The 16083-nt window shown below is 40.0% G+C and overlaps 1 protein-coding gene across 10 annotated transcripts in view; it reads left to right on the top strand.

The window, feature by feature from the left end:
- The window catches only part of ESCO1 (establishment of sister chromatid cohesion N-acetyltransferase 1), a 71976-nt gene that overhangs the window by 11854 nt on the left and 44039 nt on the right, over window positions 1-16083 (top strand). For 9 of the 10 annotated variants that reach the window (XR_008516086.2, XR_008516085.2, XM_054538191.2 and 6 more), the window contains exons 2-4: window positions 2870-3000; window positions 11887-11989; window positions 12231-14347. Coding sequence is in view for 8 of the 10 variants with exons in the window: in XM_054538191.2 (XP_054394166.1) it covers window positions 12818-14347 (1530 nt within the window). In the remaining 2 variants the exon portion in view is untranslated. The remainder of the gene's footprint in view (window positions 1-2869; window positions 3001-11886; window positions 11990-12230; window positions 14348-16083) is intronic. The other variant, XM_024236114.3, reaches the window with a different exon arrangement.

Below are 16083 nucleotides of genomic sequence, written 5' to 3'. Positions count from 1 at the left end.
TTTATGAGGCTGGTATTGCCTTGATACTAAAAAGACATCACAGTACTAAAAAGACCTTAGTACTAGGCAAAGACATCACAAGAAAACTACAGATTAATATTGCTTATGAATATATCCACACAAATCCTCAACTAATTATTTGCAGACTGAGTCCAGCAACTTATAAAAATGATAATACACAATGACCAAGTTGAATTTATCCCTGCAGTGCACAGTTGGTTCAGCATATGAAAATCAGTATGACACACCATGTTGATAGAATAAAGGAAAGAAACGGACATGATTACCTCAATAGATGCAGAAAAAAAATCTGACAAAATCCAATATCCTTTCATGATAAAACCACTCAAGAAACTAGAAATAGAAGGGCATCTGTGAAAAATCCACATCTAACATCATACCTAACTGTATGCAAGACTGAGAGCTTTCCCCCTAAACTTAGGAATAAAATGAAGATACCTGCTCTTGCCACTTCTTTCAACAGTGGAAAGGAGGAGGTTTCCACTGGAGGTTCTAGCCAAGGTAGATTGGCAAAAGGAAAAGAAATAAAAGGCATCCAGGTTGGAAAGGAAGCAGTAAAACTCTCTCTCTTTGCAGATGAGATGATCTTACATGTAGGAAATCCTAAGAAATTCACACAAAAAAACCTATTAGAACTAATTAAATTTAACGATGTTACAGGACACAAGATCAGTGTACAAAAATTAGTTTTATGTACACTGTGATGAACCATCCAAAAAGGAAATTAAGAAAATAATTGCTTTAATAAATCAGTATATGGAAGAAATACCTGCATTCCCATGTTCATTGTGCCACTATTCACAATAGGCAAGACATGGAATTAACCCAAGTAAGTGTTCATCAGGAGATGAATGGATAAAATGTGGTATGGAATGGAATATTATTCAGCCATAAAAATATGAAATCTTGTCTGCAGCAACATGGATAAAACTGGAAGACATCATTTTGAGTGAAATAGCTAGGCATGGAAAGATTTACTGCATATTCTCGTTCGTATGTGGGAGCCACAAAAAAGTGGATCCCATGGAGGTAGAGAGTAGCATAGTGGTTACCAGAGGCTAAGAAGGGTGTGGGGTGGAGAGGATAGAGAGAAGGTGATTAATGGTTATAAAAATACAGTTGGAAGGAATAAGTTCTAGTGTTTGGTAGCTCACTAGGGTGACTGTAGTTAATAATTTATTGCATATTTCAAAATAACTAGAAGAGATTTGAAATGTTCCTGATACGAGTAATAAGTGTTTGAGGTAATGAATTATCCCAGTTACCGTGATTTGATTATTACATGGTTGTATGTCTGTATCAAAATGTCGCATGTACCCCAGAAATATGTGTAATCATTATGTATCAATAAAAAAATTCTTTTAGGCTGGGCTCAGTGGCGCAAACACCTGTAATCCTAGCATTTTGGGAGGCCGAGGTGGGAGAATGGCTTGAGCCCAGGGGTTTGAGACCAGCTTGGGCAACACAGGGAGACCCCATCTCTACAAAAAATAAAAAAATTAGCCAGGTAAGGTGGTATGTGCCTGTGGATACCACAGTATCCACAGCTGAGTAGCCTCAGCTACTCAGGAGGCTGAGATGGGATGATCACTTGGAGCCAGGAGTTTGAGACTTGCCTGGGCAACATAGAGAGACATAGTCTCTAAAAAAAAGAAAAAGAGTAGCAAAGTTTTGGGCTCGCACTTCATCTTTTAAAAACTTACTGGAAAGCTACAGTAATCAAGATTGTGTAGTCCTGGTATAAGATCATAAAGACCAATGGGATAGAATTGAGAGTCCAGAAATAAAACCATACATTTACAGCAATGGATCTTTAAAAAAGGTATGAGGACAATTCAATGGGTAAAGAATACTATTTTTTAACAAATGATACTGGTACAACTTGATAACTATAGGCTGGCATCTGGTTGGCCAAAGTAAGTCAGGTGGCCAAGACGATCAGGTCAGGGAAGTATAGATACTCTGTCCCCACTGAGGCCAAAATAAGGCATGTGACCAAGCCTCGTATCTTTTCAGAAGGGAAGTATAATTCTCTCATGGAGGTGGGATAAGAATTAGTGATTATATTTTAAGAAAACTGTATTATATGGTATAAGATTGAGATGGTGACCATGCAGTTGTGTAAGTTTTTTTTTTTTTGAGATGGAGTGTTGCCCTATAGCCTAGGTTGGAATGCAGTGGCTCGATCTCGGCTCACTGCACCCCTCTGCCTCCCGGATTCAAGCAGTTCTCTGCCCCAGCCTCACGAGTAGCTGGGATTACAGGCACCCGCCACCACGCCTGGCTATTTTTTGTATTTTTTTTAGTAGAGACGGGGTTTCACCATCTTGGCCAGGCTGGTCTTGAACTCCTGACCTCATGATCCACCTGCCTCGGCCTCCCAGAGTTCTGGGATTACAGCAGTTGTGTAATGTTTTGCATATAATAGTGAAAAATCATCACAGGCTTTTTGTTGTCGTTGTTGAGATGGGGGTCTCACTGTGTCACCCAGGCTGGAATGCAGTGGCATGATCACAGCTCACTGCCAGCCTCTATCTCCTTGGGCTCAGGTGATACTCCCACCTCAGCCTCCGAAGTAGCTGGGACTACAGACGTGCCACCACACCAGGCTAATTTTTGTATTTTTTGAAGAGACAGAGTTTCATCATGTTGCCCAGTCTGGTCTCAAACTCCTGGGCTCAAGCGATCCCTGATCCTTGATCCTTCCACCTCTGCCTCCCAAAGTGCTACATTTACAGAGATGAGCCACTGCACCTGACTGGGCCATTTTTTAGTCTAGCTTTGTCTAAGTTGTTTTAATGTTTCTGTTAATAGTGATATTTTTGTGTTTTTATTTTTTTTTCAACAGATTGTCTTTGGCTATAGAGTTTTTTTTTTTAAAGATTACTAAACATACAGGAAGTGATAAGAAGTATCATTCATTAGAAGCATCATCCATCAGTCAACTTGAAGAAAAAGGTGATATATTATTTCTTTAAGGTAAGTGGCATATAATTTTATGATTTAGTATCTTCCAAGATGATTAATCAGTGTGCCAAATATACTTTATATTTTCAGAGAATTTTAACTTACATTTTTATTTTTCAACAAGGTTATATGTCTACATGATAAAACATTTCAGTGGGTATATAGTGAAAAGTAAGCTTTTCTCATACTCCTGGCACTTGGTGGTCTAGTAGTTCTCCTGTTTAGAAATCATCACTATTATTAGTTGGTGTCTCCTTCCAGATATATTTTTTGCATAAAAGGCATATGATTCTGTGTATTGTCTTCCTTCCACCATCTCCCTTTTCTCTCTTTACACAAAGGGAGACATGCTACATTCTCTCTTCTGCACTTTGCTTTTTTGGTTTAGTAATGTTTCTTAGTCATGGTTTCATATAACTTATATCTCTATTTGTTGGACAGCTTTATTAAAGCATAATTTATGTATAATAAACTGTACTCTCTTAAAATTACAATTTGGTAGCTTTTGACAGATTTAAATATTCATGGAATCACCACTACAGTCAAGATAAAGAACATTTCTGTCACCTCCAAAAGTTAATCTCCCTCTCTCCACTCTTGATCCCAGGCAATGACTGAGCTGCTTTTTGTCACTGTAGATTAGTTTGCTTTCTCTAGAATGTCTTTTCTTTTTTTTTTTTTTGAGACAGTCTCTCGCTCTGTTGCCCAGCCTGGAGTGCAGTGGCATGATCTCGGCTCACCATAACCTCTGCCTCCTGGGTTCAAGCGGTTCTCCTGCCTCAGCCTCCTGAATAGCTGGGACTACAGGCACACGCCACCACACCTGGCTAATTTTTGTATTTTTAGTAGAGACGGGGTTTCACCATGTTGCCCAGGCTGGTCTCAGGCCCCTGACCTCACGTGATCTGCCCACCTTGGCCCCACAAAGTTCTGGGATTACAGGTGTGAGCCACCCTGCCTGGCCTAGAATTTTTTTTTCTTTTTTTATTAGTGCCTTTGTAAAAGACAGAATTTCATGAAAAGTGGAATCATATAGTATGTACTCTTTTGTGTCTAGCTTTTTTATTCAGAATGATTGCAAGGTTCATCCATATTGTTTACTATTAGTAGTTTGTTTCTGTTGTTTTTTTGTTTTGTTTTTGAGACAGATTCTCACTCTGTCGCCCAGGCTGGAGTACAGTGGCAAGATTTTGGCTCACTGCAACCTCTGCCTCTTGGGTTCTAGCAATTCTCCTGCCTTAGCCTCCTGAGTAGCTGGGATTACAGGTGCCCGCCCACTAATTTTTGTATATTTGTAGAGATGGGGTTTTGCCATGTTGGCCAGGCTGGTCTCGAACTCCTGACCTCAGGTGATTCGCACAGCTTGGCCCCCACAAAGTGCTGGGATTACAGGCGTGAGCCATCACGCCAGGCCTGAAATTAAACTGTTTGAAAATTAGCACTTATAATTTTGATAGGTGGATTGTCCTGCATAGACATTGAATCACTTACAGTAATGTAAGGTACCTGACACAAACATTTACCAAGAGTGTATTGTTAAACTTCTTGATCTTTGGCCAGTCTGATAGGTGAAAAATGATATTTTGTGTTGGTTTTAATTTGTATTATTATCTTGTTATCTATTATACCAGCCATTTATAGTTGTTTCCCTGTAAATATATTTTGGTTATTAGCTTTCGCTATTTCTTGCCAGTATTTTTCCCCAGTTTCGCCCTTCAAACTTGGCTTCTCAATTTTGTGACAAGGCTTAAAAGGCCTTTCTCACGTGAAAACAAATATTTAAGGATTTCCTGGCTGGACACGGTAATGCCTGTAATGTCAGCACTTTCAGAGGCTGAGGCGGGCATATCACCTGAGACCAGGAGTTTGAGACCAGCCTGGCTAACATGGTGAAATCCCATTTCTACTAAAAATACAAAAAATTACCTGTGCGTGGTGGTGTGCACCTGTAATCCTAGCTACTCGGGAGGCTGAGGTGGGAGAATCGCTTGAACCCAGGAGGCGGAGGATGCAGTGAGCCAAGATTTCACTACTGCACTCCAGCTTGGACAACAGGAGCGAAACTCCATCTCAAAAAAAAAAAAAGATTTCCCATACTTTAATCTGTGTTTTAATGTTTTTATTTTAATGATTAACATTTTTCTTGAACATTTTCTTACTCATGAACTAGAATAGGTTACCTAGATGGTTACCCAGTTTTTCTAACACCAATTAATTAACTAATTAATTCATTTATTGGAGATGGGGTCTCTGTCGCCCAGGCTGGCGTGTAGTGGCGTAATCATGGCTCACTGAAGCCTTGATCTCCCAGGCTCAAGCGATCCATCCACCTCAGCTTCCTGAATAGCTGGGACTATAGGTATGCACCACGCCTGGCTGATTCTTTTTTTTTTTTTTTTTTTTTTTTTAGTATAGATGAGATCTCACTGTGTTGCCCTATCTGGTCTCAAACTCTGATTAATAAATTTTTCTTTGAGATGGAATCTTGCTGTGTTGACCAGGCTGGTGTCAAACTCCTGGGCTCAAGCAATCCTCCTGCCTCATCTCTGGAGTAGCTGTTATTACAGGTGTGTGCGCCCAGCTAACAGCAATTGTTGAGTAATCTATTTTCATTAATTTGAAATTAATAAAATCAATACCACCTTTATATGTACTAAATTCCCTGATGGATTAGGGCCTATTTTTATTTTTATTTTATTTATTTATTTGTTTTTTGAGATGGAGTCTTGCTCTGTCGTCCAGGCTGGAGTGCAATGGCGCCATCTCACCTCACTGCAACCTCTGCCTCCTGGGTTCCAGCGATTCCCCTGCCTCAGCCTCACAAGTATCTGGCATTACAGGCGCCTACCACTATGCCCAGCTAATTTTGTATTTCAGGCCTATTTTTAGTCTATTTTGTTCTGTTCATCTCTACAAATTCATATGTTGGAACTAAACTGTTAAATATTACAGCTAAGTGTATTTTAATATCAGTGTAAATCTACCCTGTTTTTTTTTTTTTTTTTTTTTGAGATGGATTCTCGCTCTGTTGCCCAGGCTGGAGTGCAGTGGTGCAATCTTGGCTCACTGCACGCTCCGCCTCCTAGGTTCACGCCATTCTCCTGCCTCACTGCCTCAGCCTCCCGAGCAGCTGAGACTACAGGCACCCGCCACCACGCCCAGATAATTTTTTTGCATTTTTAGTAGATACCGGGTTTCACTATGTTAGCCAGGATGGTCTCTTATTTCCTGACCTCGTGATGAGCCCGCCTCGGCCTCCCAAAGTGCTGGGATTACAGGCGTGAGCCACTGCACCTGGCCTACCCTGTTATTTTTTAAGTGACAGAATGAGACTCCGTTTAAAAAAAAAAAAAAAATCTTTTTTTTTTTTTTTTTTGTTTGAGATGGAGTTTCGCTCTTGTTGCCCAGGCTGGAGCGCAATGGCGCGATCTCTGCTTACCGCAACCTCCACCTCCTGGGTTCAAGAGATTTTTCTGCTTCAGCTTTCCAAGTAGCTGGGATTACAGGCATGCGCCACCACGCCTGGCTAATTTTGTATTTTTAGTAGAGACAGGATTCCTCCTTGTTGGTCAGGCTGGTCTCGAACTCCTGACCTCAGGTGATCCGCCCTCCTTGGCCTCCCAAGGTGCTGGGATTACAGGTGTGAGCCACCGTGCCTGGCCAATAGTATTTCTTTTTAAAAAATTCCTTTAAACTAACTTATTTATACTTAGATTTATTCATATAAACTTCAGTAAGCACACACATGTGCAGTCTCATTTTTTTGTTTGGTTTCTAAACTCCCTCCTCTTTTCTTCATTTTAACACGCTTATTTTTTGGTGCACATTCTCTTGTAGACCCTAGAGGAAGATGTTTGGGAGTTACATTTTTTGACACCCTGCATATCTGAAAAATATTCTAGACTCCACACTTAATTGGGCATTGAATTCTACTTGGGACATAATTTTTTTACAGCATTTTGAATAATTTTCCCATTATCTTGCTTCCAGTGTTGCTATGGAAGGTTTGTTGTAATTCTGATCTTAATCCTCTGTATGTGGTCAGGATTTTTCCCCCCTCTAGAAGTTTGAGAGTCATCTTTTTATCCTTATGATAGGTTTTTTAAAAATTAAAAAGTTTTTTTCCTCATTGCCAGCAGAAACATAGAAAGGCTGAAAAAAATTTTTTGGGGGCTGGGCGCGGTGATTCATGCCTGTAATCCCAGCACTTTGGGAAGCCGAGGTGGTTGGATTACCTGAAGTCAGGAGTTCGAGACCAGCCTGACCAATGCACCGAAAACCCGTCTCTACTAAAAATACAAAAAACATTAGCCGGCTGTGGTGGCATGTGCCTGTAATCCCAGCTACTCAGGAGGCTGAGGCAGGAGAATTGCTTGAACCCGGGAGATGGAGGTTGCAGTGAGCCAAGATTGCGCCACTGCACTCCAGCCTGAGCAACAGAGGGAGACTCCATCTCAAAAAAAAAATAATACTAAAAAATAGATAATTTTTTTCATCCATTGTTCTAGATATTTTTAGGTCCCCTCCCTGCTGTGTGTGTGTGTGGGGTGTGTGTGTGTGTGTGTGTGTGTGTGTGTGTGTGTGTGTCAGAATCTCACTCTGTTGCCCAGGTCCCCTCCCTGGTGTGTGTGTGTGTGTGTGTGTGTGTGTGTGTGTGTGTGTGTGTGTGTGTGTGTGTGTGTGTGTGTGTGTCAGAATCTCACTCTGTTGCCCAGGTCCCCTCCCTGGTGTGTGTGTGTGTGTGTGTGTGTGTGTGTGTGTGTGTGTGTGTGTGTGTGTGTGTGTGTGTGTGTGTGTGTGTGTGTGGTGTGTGTGTGTGTGTGTGTGTGTGTGTGTGTGTGTGTGTGTGTGTGTGAGAATCTCGCTCTGTGTGTGTGTGTGTGTGTGTGTGTGTGTGTGTCAGAATCTCGCTCTGTTGCCCAGGCTGGAGTACAGTGAGTGGCGTGATCTCGGCTCACTGCAACCTCCACCTCCTTGGTTCAAGCAATTCTCCTGCCTCAGCCTCCTGAGTAGCTGGGATTACAGGTGCCTGCCTCCATACCCAGCTAATTTTTTTGTATTTTTAGAAGAGACAGGGTTTCACCATGTTGGCCAGGCTGGTCTTGAACTCCTGACCTTGTGATTCACCTGCCTCGGCCTCTCAAAGTGCTGGGATTACAGGCGTGAGTCACTGTGCCTGGCCCCAATTTTTTTTATTTATTTTTATTTTTTTTAAAGAGATGGGGTCTTGCTTTGTCACTCAGTCTGGAGTGCAGTGGTATGATCATAGTTCACTGCAGCCTCAGACCCCTGAGCTCATGTCATCCTCCTGCCTCAGCCTCCCGAGTAGCTGGGCCTGTCTACAGGTGTGTGCCACCATACTCAGCTTATTAGAAAATTTTTTTGGCCAGGTGCAGTGGCTCATGCCTATAATCCTAGCACTTTGGGAGGCCAAAGTGGGTGGATCACTCGAGGCCAGGAGTTTGGGACCAGGTTGGCCAACATGGTGAAACTCTGTCTCTACTAAAAATACAAAAAAGGCCAGGCGCAGTGGCTCATGCCTGTAATTGCAGCACTTTGGGAGGCCGAGGCAGGCAGTTCATGAGGTCAGGAGTTCGGGACCAGCCTGGCCAACATGGTGAAACCTGATCTCTACTAAAAATACAGAAAAATTAGCCGGCGTGGTGGCGCGTGCCTGTAATCCCAGCTACTCAGGAGGCTGAGGCAGGAGAATCACTTGAACCCAGGAGGTGGAGGCTGCAATGAGCCGAGATGGTGCCACTGCACTCCAGCCTGGGCAACAGAGTGAGACTCCATCTTGGGAAAAAAAAAAAAAATAGCCAGGCATAGTGGTGCATGCCTGTAGTTCCAGCTACTTGGGAGGTTAAGGCACGAGAATTGCTTGAACTTGGGAGGTGGAGGTTGCAGTGAGCTGAAATTGCGCCACTGCATTCTAACCTGGACAACAAAGTGAGACTCTGTCTCAAAAAAATTTTTTTTTTCTTTTTTTTCGTGGTAGATCTTGCTCTGTTACTCAGTCTGGTCTGGAACTCTTGGCCTCAAGTGATCTTCCTGCCTCAGCTTTCCAGAGTAGCTGGGATTATAGACATGCCACTGCATCTGGCAATCTTGGTCCTTTTAATCTGGAAACTCATGTTATTCAGGTCTAGGAAAATTTCTTGAATTCTTGATTTTTTTTTTTCCCCAGTGCTTTTTTTCTATTCTCTGAAAGGTCCAGTTAATGGCGGGTTGGACCTCATGGCTCGTCCTCTAATTTTCTTTCTTTTTTTTCTCCCATGTGCCATCTTAGTCATTTTGATCTACTTTATAGGAGAGCTCCTTGTCTTTACCTTCTGATGCATCTGTTGACTTTTTCACTTTTTTCTATAGTGTTTTTAATTTTCAAGAGTTCTTTTTTGTATGCTGTTCTTGTATATCTGTTTCATGACAAATTAGCTTATTTTTAGTTTTTGTCTCTAATTTTGTCTTCAAAGCTAATTTTTTCCTGTTTTTTCTTCGTATTAAGGTTTTTCTTGTATTTATGGTGATTCTTGTTTAACTGTTCATGGTTAAAAGTGATTGGAAATTGTGTGTATTTGGATGGTGGAGTAGCTGGTAGACTCCTGATTATAGGGTGTGTGTTTGTGTGTGTGTCTTAGTGATTATAGGTAGACCTTATCAGTATTTTTAGGTATTTTCTCTAGGGCTTGCCAAATTCAGTAGTACTCATCTTCAGAACGATCAGTAGAACACAATCTTTCCACTTCCTTAGTAGAAGGTACAGGCTTGGTTGCTATCCTCTAGGAGCCTTTGAGTAGGCAAAGAGGGTTTTGAATGAACAGAGTGGGTTTCAGCAATCAGTGTGTATATTCCTATTTATTCCTTCTGTTGTCAGTATGATACTTCCATCCTCAACTGTGCCTGTTAAGCCTGTAGCCCTTCTGTTTCACTCCTTCTAGAGATTTACACCACTAGTCTTCTGAGTGCTAGTAATGGGAATGGCAATCTGGGAGTCTGTTTGCTTTTTTTTTTTGAGACAGAGTCTCGTCCTGTCGCCCAGGCTAGAGTGCAGTGGTGAGATCTCGGCTCACTGCAAGCTCCGCTTCCCGGATTCAAGCAATTCTCCTGCCTCAGCCTCCCCAGTAGCTGGTACTACAGGCACCTGCCACCACACCCAGCTAATTTTTTGTATTTTTAGTAGAGACGGGGTTTCACCATGTTAGCCAGGATGGTCTCGACCTCCTGACCTAGTGAATCCGCCCGCCTCGGCCTCCCAAAGTGCTGGGATTACAAGTGTGAGCCCAGCCTTTTTTTTTTTTTTTTTTAAAAAAAGATGGAGTCTTACTCTTGTTGCCCAGGGTGGAGTGCAATGGCATGATCTCAGTTCACTGCAACCTCCGCCTCCCAGGTTCAAGTGATTCTCCTGCCTCAGCCTCCTGAGCAACTGGGATTACAGGCATGCACCACCATGCCCAGCTAATTTTTTTGTATTTTTAGTAGAGATAGGGTTTCACCATGTTGGCCAGGCTAGTCTTGAGCTCTTGGCTGCAAGTGATTCGCCTGCCTCGACCTCCCAAAGTGTTGAGATTACAGGCGTGAGCCATTGTGCCCGGCCCTGTCTGCTTTTTTGAGTCCCATTTTCTTTTTTTTTTTTTTTTTTGAGACAACAGTCTCGCTCTGTCGCCTAGGCTGGAGTGCAGTGGCACAATCTCAGCTCACTGCAACCTCCGCCTCCTGAGTTCAAGCAATTCTCCTGCTTCAGCCTCCCGAGTAGCTGGGATTACAGGTGCCCGCCACCATGCCCAGCTAATTTTTGTATTTTTAGTAGAGACAGGGTTTCACCATCTTGGCCAGGCTGGTCTTGAACTCATGACCTCGTGATTCACCTGCTTTGGCCTCCCAAAATGCTGGGATTACAGGTGTGAGCCACCCCACCCGGCCTTTTGAGTCGTATTTTCATCCCCATTTCTATGGAGTCCGATACTGCCAATTCCTGAGTCTTGGGTATAAATAGATCTTCTCAGTTTTCCACATTTCTACCTGAAGATTCAGATTTTCTTGAACCTACTAAGTCAATTATTTGTCCTTCTCTGTAGCATCTGTACTTCTACATTTTTATCATCTACTCTCTTGTTCTTTATCCTTTGGGTTTATGGCTTTGTCTTGGTTTTTTATTTACTTACTTATTTTTAGATATGGGTCTCACTCTTTTGTCCAGGTTGGAATGCACTGGCATGATTATAGCTTACTGCAACCTTCAACTCCTAGGCTCAATAATCCTCCTGTCTCAGTCTCCCAAGTAACCTGGACTATGGGTGCATACCACAATGCCTGGCTAATTTTTAATTTTTGTAGAGACAGAATCTTGCTATGTCCTCCAGGCTAGTCACAAACTCTTGGCTTTAACCTTCTGCCTCAGCCTCTGGAGTGGCTAGGATTACAGGTGTGAGCCACCACAACTGGGTCTTGTTTTGTTTTAGTCCCTCTATTGCTTTTTTTTCCAGTAGGGTTTGAATCAGAATAGAGGTAAATGTGTTTGCTTAAATCTTCCTTCTTTAACTGTATTTCAGTCTTTTTCTATGTATATAGTTATCTATGTGCTTTGTTTTTTCCCCAAAATAGGATTTTACTTTATTGGTTTAACCCATTTTATGCTTATATTATGAATTGTTTTCGTATTTTAAAACTTTTTTTCACAACATGAATGAATGCCTACTAGTCCATTGGCTGCATATAGTTGACTGCAAATTAGAAATACTAAAATTAAATACTGTACGTGTAATATGAGCTTTGAGGAAATAATGACTAATGGTAGGACAGGATGAAATTATGGAGCGTTATGTTTGATGAGAGCTGAAAGGATGATTACATCTTTCCTTTGTCCTTTTAAACATTAAAAAAAAACCCTTTTTCTTTCAGGTGCTGTATAATGTGTTAAGAGCATATTATAAGGAATGGTTTTGTCTAATTTTCATGAGTTATGGTGGCTGAGACATCGAGTCTATATTTTGGGGCAAAAACTGTAAGTAAACCTCAAGGAATACACTGATTTTCAACTATTCTATTCTTATATAAGACAAGTTATTGATTATTCATAGGAATATACTTGGGATACTTCATTCTGTTAGCCTTAAGTGTACTGACCAGATATTTCAAGAGGAGGAGTTAGATTTTACTTAAATCAAGGTTATTTCTGTGTAGTATTAGCATTGCCATATTTCATGGATTGTACAAAACTTTATTTTTGTTTTTTAATTTTTCAGAAATGGCAGCACAAAAGGAAATCTATATTAATAGAATATTTTGTTGAACAAAGGAGGTTAGATAAGAGCTGCAAACCAACAGACTCAGCAAACAAGGAAAGAAACGTGTTAGCCATAAGACATGTTTCAAGTGAATCGAAGTCCAATAACTGTAGACTTCAGAAGAAAAAAGTTTTCAAAAATTTTATCAAAACAGGTCACTGATAAATAACTCCTCCAGTAATAGGGCTAGGCCTGAAACCAAAATTAATTAAAAAATTAACAAAACAGATTGAACCTGAATTAAATTTCTTTTGATAAAAAAACTTGTTAAAAATAATCAAAATTTTCCTCAAATTTTTATTACCTTGTCCAAAGTAAAGCAAGTATCTTTTAGCATTCATGCCAGCTTTTCTCATGTTCTAGGAATGACAGAAACCTTACTTGAAGCAAACTAGTATTTTTGTTGAAAATGTATATCAGCATCAGTTAAAGTTGATTTTTCAGACCTGCTCCTCAGTAATAGTACTAGCTAATCAGCATTCACGCCTACCAGGACACAAAAATCCTCTTCAAAACTACTCAGAAAAGAAAGTCATTACTCAGGAATGATGTCCATTCAGGAGAAATCAAAAGAGAATTCCTCCAAAGTTACTAAAAAAGGTGAAGATAAGAATTCAGAAACAGAAATTCAGGATTCTCAAAAGAATCTAGCAAAAAAATCAGGTCCAAAGGAAACTATAAAATCACAGGCTAAATCTTCCAGTGAAAGTAAAATAAATCAGCCAGAATTGGAAACACGCATGAGTACAAGGTCATCAAAGGCAGCATCTAATGATAAAGCTACTAAATCCGTTAATAAAAATACGGTGACTGTGAGGGGACATTCACAAGAATCTACAAAAAAGAAATTATCTCAGAAAAAATTAGTACATGAAAACCCTAAAGCAAACGAACAGCTTAACCGGAGATCACAAAGGCTACAACAATTAACAGAGGTTTCAAGAAGGTCGTTACGCAGTAGAGAAATTCAGGGTCAAGTTCAAGCAGTTAAACAGAGTTTGCCACCAACTAAAAAAGAGCAGTGTAGCAGTACTCAGAGTAAATCTAATAAAACACGTCAAAAACATGTGAAGAGAAAAGTACTGGAAGTAAAGTCTGACTCTAAAGAAGATGAAAATCTAGTAATTAATGAAGTAATAAATTCTCCCAAAGGGAAAAAACGCAAGGTAGAACATCAGACAGCTTGTGCTTGGAGTTCTCAATGCATACAAGGATCTGAAAAGTGTCCTCAGAAGACTACTAGAAGAGACGAAACGAAACCTGTGCCTGTAACTTCTGAGGTGAAAAGATCAAAAATGCCTACTTCAGTGGTCTCGAAAAAGAATGAGATGAAGAAGTCGGTTCATACACAAGTGAATACTAACACAACACTCCCAAAAAGTCCACAGCCATCAGTGCCTAAACAAAGTGATAATGAGCTGGAGCAAGCAGGAAAGAGCAAACGAGGTAGTATTCTCCAGCTCTGTGAAGAAATTGCTGGTGAAATTGAGTCAGATAATGTTGAGGTAAAAAAGGAATCTTCACAAATGGAAAGTGTAAAGGAAGAAAAGCCCATGGAAATAAAATTGGAAGAGACCAATGTTGAAAGACAAATACTTCATCAGAAGGAAACAAATCAGGATGTGCAATGTAATCGTTTTTTCCCAAGTAGAAAAACAAAGCCTGTGAAATGTATACTAAATGGAATAAACAGCTCAGCCAAGAAGAACTCCAACTGGACTAAAATTAAACTCTCAAAATTTAACTCTGTGCAGCACAATAAGTTGGACTCTCAAGTTTCCCCTAAATTAGGCTTATTACGAACCAGTTTTTCACCACCAGCTTTAGAAATGCATCATCCAGTGACTCAAAGTACATTTTTAGGGACAAAGCCACATGATAGAAATATAACTTGCCAGCAGGAAGAAATGAAAGAAATTAATTCTGAAGAAGTGAAAATTAATGATATTACAGCAGAAATTAATAAAACCACAGAAAACTCTCCTGAAAATTATCATTTGGCTAATGAGATAAAACCTTCTGACCCACCAGTGGATAATCAGATGAAACATTCTTTTGATTCAGCATCAAATAAGGTAATCTGTTTTTATTATGCACAATAGAGGTGCCTAAATATTTTCTGTAAGAAATGTCTTTATAACATTTTAGCATAAGAATCAAGTCATAAAAGATTGAAGAGTTGTTTTAAGTTCTCCTGTTAAGTTGTTAGCGAGAGTTTTATTCACCCAGTCTTGTTGTGATAGAACTTTAGATGTCTCACATTTACTTGGGGTGCTTCTCATTGTTTCCTCATTTTTACTCTTCATTTTTATTTTATGTAAGCATAAGCCAGTTGAATTCCAGCTTTTCTTTTAAATTTAACACACTGATTTTCCTATTAATTATAACCATAGAAAGTATGTTTCTTAGGGACTACTTTTTTTTTTTTTTGAGATGGAGTTTCGCCCTTGTTCCCCAAGCTGGCGTGCAATGGCACAATCTCGGCTCACTGCATCCTCCACCGCCCGGGTTCAAGCCATTCTCTAGCTTCAGCCTCCTGAGTAGCTGGGATTACAGGCATGCATCACCATGCCTGGCTGATTTTGTATTTTTAGTAGAGACGGGGTTTCTCCATGTTGATCAGGCTGGTCTTGAACTCCTGACCTCAGGTGATCCATCCGCCTCAGCCTCCCAAAGTGCTGGGATTACAGGCGTGAGCCACTGCACCTGGCCTTTAGGGACTACTTTTGACCTAAATATTAAAAGTAATTTCAACTAGGACTAATCAGCCTTTTTTCCTACTGGATATAATTTAAAAGTTAAACATCTTTAAGGAGATGACCTTTGTGGCCATTTTGAATAGTTGGCAAGTAGAATGTCTGAGAGGTATAAATAATTCAGTTTTCAGCCTAAGAATAAAATTGTAGTGGCCAAGACTCTGAAATGGAAAAGTAAATTAAAAACCAGAGTCTTGTATCTGGAATAAATTTTGATTATCTAAGAAAGTAGTTTTAAACTTTATGAAAGCGTCTGAGCCCTTTTCTTTCTAAAGTAAATTAAATGTAGACTACTAATATATAAAACCAATAAGCAGAAATTTTATATGCATAGAACCCTGGAACTCTAACATAGATCAAACTCATTTATTTGTACTGTTTAATTTTATAATAAGAAAACTTGAGAGTGGAATGTGATTTAGGCAACATGTTTGGTGGCACAAATAGAATTAGAATCCAGGTGTTCTAATTCTTAGCCCAGCATTCTTTCTAAAACAACATACTCTGAACATTAGAAATCATTTGAGCAAAAAAAGTCATCATGAATAGAGAAAAAGTCAAATCATTTCAAAGTTTTGCAAGTGATTTAAAGTTCTCTTTTGAGACATTTTGTCTAGGAGCAAATGTGAGTGAGTTAGGAGTCTGGGCTTTATTCCAGAAGCCATGAAAATAGATCAGTGTCTATTATTTTTCTTAAAGGGAGAAGACACCATATTGTACTCTCAGATTTTGTTTTCTATATAGATAGGAATGCAAGCATCAATTAAAAGATGATTGTTCAGAGAGATTTTACCAGTCCGTGATAGTAATTAGAAATAAGTAGTGAGTTGTAGTATGAGTAATAAGTTGTGGCCTCTTGCAGAGATGTAGTGGCTTTTTATTCAGGATTGTGTCTCCAGATACAGTTGGAGAGTGTGTCTTTTAACTGCTTGGTGCATAAATGCCTGTCAAAACTCAGAAGGCAGAAAGTTTATGGAGAGTATATTGATAGATATGAAATCTAATTCATTCCTTTGTACTAAACTCTACTTGAGTGAAGATGTTTATGTAGACCA

Source organism: Pongo abelii, chromosome 17 (genome assembly GCF_028885655.2).
Source record: "Pongo abelii isolate AG06213 chromosome 17, NHGRI_mPonAbe1-v2.0_pri, whole genome shotgun sequence".
NCBI lineage: Eukaryota > Metazoa > Chordata > Mammalia > Primates > Hominidae > Pongo > Pongo abelii.
This window is presented reverse-complemented; position numbering and strand designations above follow the sequence as displayed.